This window comes from Elgaria multicarinata, chromosome 8 (assembly GCF_023053635.1).
Source record: "Elgaria multicarinata webbii isolate HBS135686 ecotype San Diego chromosome 8, rElgMul1.1.pri, whole genome shotgun sequence".
NCBI classification, from domain to species: Eukaryota; Metazoa; Chordata; class Lepidosauria; order Squamata; family Anguidae; genus Elgaria; species Elgaria multicarinata.
Window position 1 is genome coordinate 53,267,205 of NC_086178.1, and position 12,730 is coordinate 53,279,934.

At 43.8% G+C, this 12,730-nt stretch overlaps 1 protein-coding gene across 1 annotated transcript in view; it reads left to right on the plus strand.

The window, feature by feature from the left end:
• The window catches only part of MYO7B (myosin VIIB), a 75,985-nt gene that overhangs the window by 21,024 nt on the left and 42,231 nt on the right, over window positions 1-12,730 (plus strand). The window contains exons 16-20 of the mRNA XM_063132425.1: window positions 1,176-1,313; window positions 2,827-2,979; window positions 3,357-3,455; window positions 4,920-5,014; window positions 6,681-6,765. Coding sequence (XP_062988495.1) covers window positions 1,176-1,313; window positions 2,827-2,979; window positions 3,357-3,455; window positions 4,920-5,014; window positions 6,681-6,765 — 570 coding nt within the window. The remainder of the gene's footprint in view (window positions 1-1,175; window positions 1,314-2,826; window positions 2,980-3,356; window positions 3,456-4,919; window positions 5,015-6,680; window positions 6,766-12,730) is intronic.

Here is a 12,730-nt window from a genome sequence, read left to right on the forward strand (position 1 = left end):
TTCTCCTAATATATGCATCTATGTACATAATTTTGCCTAATATATGCAGTTTTGCAATTAATTTAATGTAAAATATTTTTAAAAAAACCATTTCCACTAATATACTCATTTTTCTGTACACTTTCCCTTAATATATGTATTTTTATATACATTTTTTGATCAGAGAACTCCACAAAATTCAGAGAAGTACGATTTTTAAAGGATAACTCAATTTTGGTTTATGTATTGGTGTGAAAGTGCAGAATTAGACAAACTTAATGAATTTCTCCCCATCTTTATCTGGTGCATGCAACTCCTTTGCTGAGGGAATCGACTGCCTGCCTATTTGACACTGGGCCAGGTTTCAGGTTTTAGTACTAGTATACAAAGCCCTCAACAGCTTGAGACTAGGATAGCTGAGAGAGTGCCTTCTTCCTTACCAATCTGCCCATTCACTGAGGTCATCAGAGGCCATGCTCCTGGTGGTTCCACATAGACCTATGGCCCAACTGGAGCCCACCCAGCCTTCAATGTGGTGGCCCATTTTGGGGGGAGCTCCATACCCCTGGAGGTCAGGCAGACGCCAACACTGTGTTCCTTCTGGTGCCTCCTGAAAACAGTCCTGTTCCGGGAAGCATTCCTTAATTGACCAGCCATGATTTTTATTGGTATTCTGTTTTAAAAGAACAATTTAAATATGGTGTCTTAATCTTTTTGAATTTTTAATGTTTTACTCTTATGTTCACCGCTCTGGAATCTGTGTTTGATGTGGTGGTATAGAAATGCTGTAAATAAATAAAATGCCTACTGCATGTTCACAGACACCCTTTGCTCTGCAAACATTGCAGATGCTCACTGAGAGACATTTCATAGTGGACAAAAGCAAGCTTGCCAATCATAAAAAGTGTGGATCAGCCTTAAGGGGATAATCAGGCAGCAACGTAAAGAACATGTTCAGTGCAAGATAGAAAGCAGTAAGGGTTTTTGCCTTGTATCAGTTTCATTATGGGCTCTTCTACAGCATCAGATAAACATGCCTTATCAGCATTTTATTCTATGCATAGGGTTGCCCTTTAAATGTGTATTTAGCTGTGTAGGCACCATTTTACCTCTTTCCAAAAATATGCAGCACTGTAATGAAATGCTTGTTGATGTTAAACTGACATTCAAACCATTTATGTGCTTACTGTCCCCAGGGATCAGATTCCACTAAACGCCTGTCTACACTAGGGGGTCAGTTCAAACAGTCTCTAGAACAGCTGATGAAAATCCTGGGTAGCTGCCAACCGTATTTTATCCGCTGTCTTAAACCCAACGACTACAAGATGCCTATGGTAACATTTCATTAAAATATCTAGATCAACCCAAGGTCTGTCGTGTCCTCTGGTTTGGGTGTGTAAGAAGGAGTCTCATTTTGAAGGAATTATGTATTTAGTTAATTATGCTTTTTCTTTGATTTTTAGCTTGCCCTAGTAATACATTAAAATATATATCATAAAAAACCAGCCAATTAAAATAAGTGAAATAGTAGTAAGTAAAGTAAATGTGCATTTTGAATGTGTAGTTTTCTTGGTAGCTCCATTACGGGGTTTATTCATTTATTTAAGCTACTTCTATACCACTTGACATCCAGGATTTCCAAGTGGTTTACATAATAACATGTATAATATAAAACCAGCAATAAATACTTTTACAACTTTAAAATAAAGCAGTAAAATAGAACAGTGTCAGAATCAATTTTAAGTCAGGGAAAGCCTGAGTGAATAAATGCATTTTCAAGAGGTGTTTGAAGCTCACCATATTTTCTGCCTCTTGAATTACATGTGGGAGAGTATTCCAGAGGGTGAATGGCACTAACCAAGAAGGCGCAGTTACATGCCATTTCTTGATGTCACAATATTGGTTGTAGAACCATCAATAAGGCCTCCTCAGAAGATCACTGATTCATTTAGTGTATATAGGTTTTTCTTCAAGGGGCATCTTCAAGAAATATCTTGTATATGCACCAAAAATAATAATGCTGGACTGAAAATCCCACCCCCTTTTGTGGTCCCTTAAAATCATCCCTTATGGAAGTGGAAGTAATTTTTTGCTGCCTTTTGCTGGGGGTGGGATTTTTACAAAGTTTCAGGGGGCTGATTTATTTATTTATTTATTTATTTATTACATTTTTATACCGCCCAATAGCCGAAGCTCTCTGGGCGGTTCACAAAAATTAAAACCACAATAAAACACCCAACAGGTTAAAAACACAATTACGAAATATAGTATAAAAAGCGCAACCAGGATAAAACCACACAGCAAAATTGATATAAGATTAAAATACAGAGTTAAAACAGTAAAATTTAAATTTAAGTTAAAATTAAGTGTTAAAATACTGAGTGAATAAAAAGGTCTTCAGCTGGCGACGAAAGCAGTACAGTGTAGGCGCCAGGCGGACCTCTCTGGGGAGCTCGTTCCACAACCGGGGTGCTACAGCGGAGAAAGCCCTCCTCCTAGTAGCCACCTGCCTCACTTCCTTTGGCAGGGGCTCACGGAGAAGGGCCCCTGTAGATGATCTTAAGGTCCGGGTAGGTACATATGGGAGGAGGCGTTCCTTCAGATAATTGATTGATTTACCTTAGCAAATGTAGAACTATATTGGCATCCATTATTCACTCCAGTGCTTAATCTGGTACCCTAATTTGACTGAAAATGTAATTCTAAAATAGATAATAGATAATGTGATTCTAAAATATATATTTTTCATCAGACCCTTTCTTGCTGTGAAAGAATAAACAGGAATACTCCTGTGTATCATTCATGCTCAAGTTTTAATTGTAGCCTTGTGCTTTATTGTACCTTCAGCAGTTTGATCGAGAACTCTGCATTCGACAATTGCGTTACTCTGGGATGATGGAAACCATTCAGATTAGGAAATCTGGCTATCCAGTTCGCTATAGTTTTGCAGATTTCTTTGACAGATACAAGGTCCTGCAGCCAGTGTCACCTCGAGAACAGGTATATTAGAAGGAAGATTGAACTAATTCATCTTATAATTTAATTGTGGTAATAGACATGTTGATCTGTAAATCTGAAATCCCTTCTTATTGCTGTTTATACATATATCCAATATATAGTGCCAATGACACAATTAAATTCTGTACATTTTTTTAGTCATTTGTTAGCAGCTGCAAGTAGAATTTAGTACTTATTTTCAAATGATACAAATCTCAATTCTCATAGGATATGGAGTTTACAAATGAAGGAAAAGGAACAAATCAAAATTTCACTAGTGTAAAAGGGTACTGTAGTTTAATGGAACAATTTTGTAGACATTTGTCTTGCAGCCTCTATTACTAGCCAAAATTAAATATAATAATTGATTTATATTCTAGTTGAAGAACGATCCTCGCCAGTGTTGCATTGACATCTGTAAGAAGTTGATTGGAAAAGACAATGAGTGGAAAATTGGAAGAACCAAAGTTTTCCTAAAAGTAAGTTGTAAGAGTAATCAACAGTTTTATCTTATATAACACACACCTAGGTAGAAGTCATATGTTAGTAATAGCGTAAGATTATTCACATTTCTTCAGGAATAAGTCCAATTGTGTTCAACAGGGCTTATTCTGAGGTGCATGTAAATACGCTTGCAGACTGACAGTGCAATCCTATACTTGTCAACTCAGAAGTAAGCATCGTTGAGTTCAATGGGACCTACTTCTGAATAGACATGTGTAGAATTGCACTGTAAAGTAATCAGGAGCTCAACATGGCTTGACATATTCTTCACAGAGCCCAATTCCTCGATAAAGTAATTGAGTCTGTGCCACTTTTATCACATGTAGGTTACATATGTAGTGCTTTGGCTAACATGCTCTTATTTGAAACTGGAATAGTATCTGATTTCTATCATGCTTAGCTCCTGCCACCAGGAAACAAAAACAGCTAAATGTTGAGTGGCTTAGATATAGAATTTGGTATAGGGAATGGCATTGTGTTCCATTTTTTTCTTTAAATGCAGATTTTACAGTATCTATCACACTGCTGAAGTTTTCCTCCTGTCCCCCACCCCCCAGAATGAAACACAATCTCCTGTCTGCATACCTGTATTTCATCCCTCCCACCACCATCTCTTCCCCACCTTTCCATAACGATTACCCTCCTCCCGCTTCTGTCTCCCTCTGTGGATGTGCATGAAGGTTAATCAATTTACCTGTGCATGTACATTTTTTTTTTAAAAAAAGAGAAGAAATTGTGCAAGACTGCTATGGTAGAAATTTGGAAATAGGTGTTTTCGGAAGGAGGTAACTCCAGAAGTTAGTAAGTATTGCACCATCAAAATAAAAAATAAGGGGAAAACAGCCATGTTTATACTATGCCAACTGGAAATGAAATTACACAAAGGGGATTGAAATTGTGCTATAGTGACATCTCTGTTCAGAAACATCAGAGTAAATATCACAACCAGCCCCCCACAAAAATGCCACAAAGTTCCCAAAACAGGGATCACACCAGTGGTTCTTTGTAGTACTGTGGCATGCCAGAAAAAAATAATGGATTTTCCTCATTGTGAAGAAATACCAGCAAAGTGAGGGAAATTTACACGGCAGCTGTAGGACTATGATGACATCATGTAGCTAGCTTGCAAAGTCACACAAGCAGGGCAAGGTTTATTAAAGGTTAGCCAATGAAAAGCCTCATCTGATCAAGTCTATAGTGTAACAAAGTGTGTGTGTGTGTGTGTGTGTGTGTGTGTGTGTGTGTGTATATATATGTATATATATATATATATATATATATATATATATATATATATAAAATTATTATTATTATTGTTTCGCTAATAAATTTCATTGTTAAGGGGAACAATTCAACTCAGATACTGTTCTGTACATAGCACTGTTCTGTGTTGTTATAAACATTAGATAAATTATTTTTAATTTTGCATTCTTGAATAGGACTACCATGATACAATACTGGAGGTGCAGCGAGACAAAGCACTCACAGAGAAAGTCATTCTAATTCAGAAAGTGCTGAGGGGATTCAAAGACAGGTAAATGCTTTTAAAGACAGTGAACAATACTTATATATCTTACCTGCCCTTAATCCAGAGTGGAGAAGTCCATAAAGGGCAAACATGCGTAAGAGAAGAGAAAATGAGGGAAGTTCATGGCCTGCCAGGTTGCTGTGCAGCTTGGCAGAATGCTAGTTTTCCATTCTCCCTGCTCATTCTAAAACGGGCAGAGTGAGGAGGAAGAACCACTGGCCATCAGGTCACTCAGTGGCTTAGTGGGACAACGTCTTTTGCTTGCTCTTCACAATGTCAGCTAAGCTTTAGAACCTGCTTCTTTATTATATTGGGCTGGTTGCGTGATCCAACAGGCCATTATTTAAGCCATGGTGTGAACACACTTCAGTATGTATGTTGGCCATTTTGAATATTCAAGCCACAACTGGGGGTTATGTCATCTGAACCCGGTGGGGGGTGTTGTCTGAGGGTTAAACAACCCGCACATATCCCATGACTTGTTTTAGGGTTATGTGAAGGTTGCTTAACCCTTGCACAACCCACCAGGTTTGCATGAAATGACAAGCCACAATTACAGCTTTGAATATTCAAAGAGAGAGCACATGCTAAGGGAAAGGAAGAGGGGAAATGGAGGGAGAAGGAAGTCTGAGAAATGGAAAGTTGCAACTGCAATCACTCCTTCTAATAGTGAAGTGAGCTGGTGAGTATTGACAGGATTGCAGACCAAATGGGGCCATTGAGAAACAAGAGAAGTATCACCATGCTTGAGGGAACCTCAGGGTTTGCAGAAATAGCAAAATACCTAAGGGGGAAAACAGAAACAGATGGCATGGAATCTAGAGTGATGGTTGACAAAAAATGGAATGGAAGTGGAATGCCATGCTTAGAGGGAATGGCTGGCTGGAGCCTTGAATAAGAGGGGGTCCATTTAGGAGGGAAGATACATTTAGTAGAGGCTGGTTCAGACCCAGCCAGACTTCTAAAGGAGCCACTCAAGGTGTTGAACCTGATTTTGGAGCTATGGTTCAGCACTTCGGATAGCTCCTTTAGAGTTCTGTCTGATTCTGACTGAAACCCAGAATGGATTCACAGCTCCACTAGAATTGGAGCCACCAGCCTCCATTGGATACACTGCAACATTCTGTTGCAGGTCCCGCTAGTGAATAAAAACTTAACAGATGTAAATAACAGGGCTGCCATGGCTCACTGATTGAAAGTGCTTCCATGAACCCCTCCATAAACACCCTTAGCAATTTTAATGTGTTTGTGTTAATGTATATATACTTTCCCCTATAATCTCACCAATATCAGTTGAATGGCATAGCAACAATAGAGGGCAGGAAAACTTTAGAGTAGTGTCATTGTTGATAGTTCTTGTAAACGTCCATGGAGAAGAGAGTTTAAGATGCAACTATTTTCATTAAGAAAGAGAGGTGGGGAGGAATTAAATGCAGTGCTTCTCTGAGCTTTGGGGCATGGGTTGGTGGGATGGGATCTGTAGACCATCCACTTATAACGTTCCGAAGACCCATTGTCTGCTATTAATTCCACCAGGCCCACTATTTGGGAATCACTACTAAACTATTTTCTCTTTGTCGAAAACATTTAGGGTGAAAAGGGAATGTATAAATGAACATTAAAAATCAATTTTGAAAAATAAGCCTTTGGTTTTTATTTCTTCTGCTTATAGGAAACAGTTTCTGAGGCAGAGACGCTCAGCTGTGGTTATTCAGACAGCCTGGAGGGGCTATTGCTGTCGGAAGAACTTCAAGATGGTATGGACCTTGCATTCATTTTTGAGTTCCAATGTGAAAAATGGTTCTGTATAGTCAGTAGGGCTGCCATATTGCCCAGTTGGCTGGGTCTTGCTCAAATTCTAGCCAGGCTATCCGTGTCCATTTGTACCTTTGTTGTTGTTTATTCGTTCAGTCGCTTCCGACTCTTCGTGACTTCATGGACCAGCCCACGCCAGCTGGGTTCAATTCCCAGCGTTGTTTTTTTAAAGCAAGTCTCTAGCCTTTCTGTGCCCAAGGGAAGAGGAGAGAAGAAAATAACAAGGAAATTCAGGCACCAATTCTTCATAGAATAGTTGTGTTGGAAGGGACCCATAAGTCCATCATGTCCAAACCCCTGCTCAATGCAGGAATCCACTTAAAGTATACCTGGCAGATGGCTGTCCAGTGTGGGAGAGGCCATGACCTCCCTGGGTAATTGGTTCCATTGTTGTACTGCTATTACAGTCAGGAAGTTTTTCCTAATGTCCAGGCGGAATCTCAAAGTTACATAACGTTTCTTATAATGACCAACTGGAATGGAAACAGTTCAGGGATAAGAGCCAAATAGAGCTGTTCTCTCAGCAAAGCCAATGGAGTTAGCCATGTTTCCCAGCTTTCCCTTGGCTGCAGCCTGATTGGCTGCTGGTAGATTAGCTACGGCAGCTAGCTTTCCTCATTCCTGGTGGCTAATAGATGCAGTTAGGGAAAGAGGGCTTCTTAACACCAGAGGGATTCTCTATCCCACAGCTTTACCAGGGCTTCTGCTTCCAGATTCTTTGCAGAGTTAAGATTCGCTCCTTTGCATGTGCTGGCATGTGCTGTTTTTCAGGGGGTTCCTTTATCTGCAAGTTCTATATGTTTCATTATACAGCCACTAGATGGTGCTGTGGTATAACACAATTATGGAAATTCACTTAGCCGTTCGAGGGCTTTATCATGCTTCTAGGGAAAATGCCCCACTTTCTTCAATCAAAAAAAGAAAAGGATAAAGGTTATAAAGCATGGCGGGGGTACTTGAGGTTGATGACATTGCTTAAAAGACCCACAAACTTCTGTGAGTGACCTAACAGCAGCACATGATAAAATCTTCATGTAGCGATGCCCAGAGTCATGTCCAAGCTTGTATCCATCTCTGTAGGGAGGTTGGGGCTGTTAGGCTTCTCGGGGAGGCATGAACATGGATATATAGAAGGCTGCATCCTGCTCTTTCTCTCTCTGGAAAGAGGAAGTAAACAACGTGCACATGGCCCATTCAGTGGGCTGTTTTGATCGTGCTGCTTCTCCTGCACACAGCAGGAGATCGCGCCAAGTTCTTCTTCGTGGTCTCTGTGCATCACACATTATGGGCTCTGCGCCTGCGTGGGGCCAGCTCCGGAAACTTCCCTAGCTGAAAACATTTTTGGGTGGGAAACCCTCCCCCACCGTCTACTGAGCATGCTCGGGATTTCCCGCCCTAACTCCTCAGTTCCCTTCAACCGCCTGTGGGTCAACAGCTCTTTGTGAGACGCCTGGTTAGTTAGACTTACCTCTGCTGAAAACTTTCGTTTTTTCTATTCTTCCTATTCTTTTTCTCCAGTTTTCTATCTTCTCTATTTATAAAATAAAATAAAAAAATTGTTATTACTGTTAGTATGGATTAGTAGGTGCCTATGGCACTAAGAGCACTTTTCAAGAAGTACTACTTGTGGACAAAAAATCTCCTCCACCGACGGACATTCGTTGTGTTTATTGTGTTTGGGAGAAGCACACATGGTGGAATCTTGTGCTTTTTGCCTAAAATTCTCAAGGCAAGCCAGGAAAAAGCACTCAGATCGCCTTAGGGCAATTCTCTGGGAAAGGGCGCTGGCGTCAGTGGATACTCCGAGACCGGCTCGAGCTTCTACTCCTCCAAAGAAAATGGAGTCGTTGCCCCAGCCTCCTGCTTCATGGAGTGAAGCCCTGTCGGATCCACCCGCTCCAACTCACAGTTCCTCCATTAAGGCAGCAAAGAAGCTCTCTAAGAGAGCTAGGGAGCATAACGGAGGAGACGAGCCACTCAAGAAAAAGAGCAAGCTTAAGACGAAGCATGTCAAAAAGAAGTCAACGCATCCATCTTCATTGATACTGAAGAGCCCGATACCGAGGCCTTCGCTACCAAAGTCTGCCTCGATACCGAAAAGCCCGATACCGAGGCTTTTGCTACCAAAGCCTTTTTCGATACCGAGGTAAACAACACCAACCTCTCCACCGATGCTGACGCTACCGACACTGACGCATGAGAGAGCAATGGACTCTCTGGTACTATCTCCTTTTCAGATAGTTACAATACCGGTGGAGGAACTGCCCCTAAGGGCATCCATCTCGGAAGGGGAGCTTAGAGATTCTTCTCTAGACAATGTTGCAGAGTTCCCCGTACAGCCTCTATCTCGGCAAGGGCTTTCCTCTCCTCGGTACCGTGAGGGATCACATCCTCCAGTCGACAGCAGGGGCCATCGGTACCGAGCGATGTCTCCACACCAGTGACCTCGTGATTTTTCTCCGACTTCAATCGCATCGGAGATTTCTGGACACTGACGTTCGTTCTCACCAAGATACGGCGATCGCTCCCGCTCGCCTGTAAGAAGGCACGACTACTATGCCGACTGGTCACCCCCTCCGTACTGCCCACATTACTGGGACGATTGGAGATACTGTAGGGACCAAGATTACTATTATGAGAGACATTGAGCAGGGGGTTGGACTCGATGGCCTTGTAGGCCCCTTCCAACTCTGCTATTCTATGATTCTATGATACAGCAACACCCAGCCTACCCTCGCTTTCGACAACCACCATCGGAATCGATCTCTCGCCCGCCTCTCCCACAAAATGCTCCATCTATGCCACCACCGCCACTGCTGCAACCAGCGCGCCCCTCGCAACCGACGCAGCTGTCGTACCGGACGCAAACACCCTCAACTGCTGCGGTACCGACCGTCTCGGTACCGACCGTTGGAACCCCTCTGCAGACAGTATGTCCTGCTGTCGGGCGGGGTGACGAAAGGGGCAGACTGGAAGCACCAACCCTCCAATCTGAGGAGGACTACCAGTCAGATTCCTCGCAAGAAGCTTCTCCAACACCGTCAATTCCGTCACCGGAAAATATAGTGGCCACTCCAGACACAGTTTCACTGTCGGAGGACCTAGCACACTTCGCGGGGCAAGTCCAAAGGATGGCGAAATCTTTGGGAATTGAAATGTCCCAACCACTGGAAAAACTAAACGATCCAGTTTACGACGATGTCTGCTGTGAGCCCTCTACACCAGCTGCCATCCCTTACCTACCTGTGTTGCTAAGGATGGCTCAACAATCTTGGAAGTTGCCCTCCTCTATGCCCCTGACTTCCAAGAGACTGGAAAACCTGTATAAAATACAAGAAAAGATGGCATCATTTCTGTTCACTCACCCTAAACCTAATTCCATCATTGTTGAGGCTTCTCAGGGACGTTCACAAAGAAGGCACAATGCACCCATTGATAAAGAAGGGCGCAGGTTAGACGGTTTGGGCAGAAGAATCTACTCTTCTACTGCACTATCACTAAGAGGGAATCTACACATAGTACTGAAGGCACTTGCGTGCGCCTCCAGTGCGTCGTCAAAACGATGGTGTAGACGGCGAAAGAAGAGATGGAGGAAGAGACGGAGGAGGAGGAGGCTGGGGAACCGGCCGCGTCCTTGCCGCTGCCGCCGCCTCCCCGCCGGCCTCCTGCTGCCGAGCTAAGAGCCACCCAGGTCAGAGAGCTCGGCGGAAGCGGAAGCCAAGCTCTCCGACCCGGGTGGCTCTTACCCCGGCAGCAGGAGGCCGGCGGGGAGGAGGCGGCGGCAAGGACTCGGCTGGTTCCCCAGCCGCCTTCTCCTCCGTCTCTTCTTTCGCTGTCTACACCATCGTTTTGACGGCGCACTGGAGGCGTACACAAGCGCCTTCAGTACTACGTGTAGATTTGCTCTAAGAGTCCACAATTACCAAGCCACCATGGCAAAATACCAACTCTTCTTGTGGGAAAAGATAACCTCTCTCTGCTGTTATCTCCCAGATGATCAGAGGGAATTAGCCACAGTTTTTTATACTGAGGCTATGAGGCTGTCTCGCCAAGAATTAAACACTGCTCGTCATGCCACAGACTGTGCATCAAAAGCTACGATCGCCTCCATTGCACTTAGAAGGCACGCATGGCTACGTTCAGCGGGTCTGTCCCAAGAGGCACGTACCCGTATAGAAGACCTTCCCGTTGAAGGTGGTGGTTTATTCAACTGCTCCACTGATGAATCCATGGAAAGTATTCAAAAGGCAAAGAATACAGCCAAGAGAATGGGTATTGGTCAACAGCAAAGACCTTTTCGCCAAAGACATTGGTTCAGGAACCAACCACAATTTTTTCCTAGACAGCAGCAGTCACAAGAACGAGCACCTCAATACCACCCTCAAGCACAGTACAAGAAGCAACAGTTTACTGGGCGCTTCAGGCAGAACAAGGGCAAGCCGGTCAGAGCCCAGAGACACCATCTTTGACTGCCCTACCATCCCTACTTCCCCCCCTCCCCTGTTTTGGAGAAATTCTCGCCCCCTTCTACCTTGCATGGACCGTTATTACCACCGATACATGAGTCTTAGACATCATTCTTCGGGGTTACAAAATAGAGTTTGTTACCCTCCCTCCGCTCAGAATCACAAGATTTTCACCACCTACAGACACCCTCCTACAAGAAACTACATCTTTGTTGGGGAAGGGCGCCATAGAGCAACTGTCTGCAAACAGTATAAACCTCGGGTTCTACTCCTGTTACTTTACGGTTCCGAAGCGGGATGGGGGCCTCCACCCTATTTTGGACCTCAGGGAAGTAAACAAGTTCATCAAACCCAAAAAGTTTCGGATGAACACTTTAGCAACCATCCTCCTGTTCCTCTCTCAAGGGGATTGGTTTATGGCAATCGATCTCAGGGACGCGTATTTCCATGTGTCAATCCATAGGGACCATCGTCATTTCCTACGCTTCCTGATAGGGGAAGAAATCTTCCAATTCAAGATCTTACCTTTCAGCCTGTCCACTGCTCCCCGAGTCTTCACAAAGTTCATGGCTCCTGTATGTGCTTATCTCAGGACTCATGGGGTAGAAATATACCCTTATCTAGAGGACTGGCTACTGGTGGCAAATACAAGGCAAGAGGCCATTCGCAACACCAGACTCACGTTCAACCTTCTTTCTGCACTAGGCCTGTGCCTCAATGAAGAAAAGTCCACTTTCAAACCTACCCAGAGAATAAAATTCCTCGGAGCCATTCTGGATTCAACCCTTTCCAAGGCCTTCCTCCCAGAAGAAAGAGCTACCACGCTACTTACTCTAACCCTCAAGCTGTGCCTGTCACACAGCGTATCTGCCTTCCAGGTACAGAGGCTACTTGGATTCATGGCAGCGACAGTGAACGTTGTGCCTTGGGCACGCCTTCACATGAGGCCCCTCCAGTTATGGCTACTGCGGGAATACGACAATACCATGAACGCTCAACGAGTCAGACTCTCGCTTCTTGTGACCCTAAAGAGGTCCCTTCTATGGTGGGCAAACAAATCCAACATCATGCAAGGCCTGGACTTCCGGCCTCCGGTGCCATCCAAGACCTTGGTGACAGATGCATTGTTAGTAGGCTGGGGCGCCCACTGCGGAGAGATGAAAATCCAACAGCGTTGGAACTTTTTCAACAAACTAAAACACATAAATGTGCCAGAGTTGCTGGCTGTGCAAAAGGCATTACATGCTTTCCAGCAATCTCTAACAGGACATGCGGTTCAGATTCGCACAGACAACATGGCAGTCGTCTGGCATGTCAACAAGCAAGGGGGAACCCGTTCCATGGATCTAATTACCTTGACCCTAGAAATCTTTCATTGGGCGATCGCCCATGACATGACATTATCTGCCCTCCATATCGCAGGTCAAGACAATATCTTGAC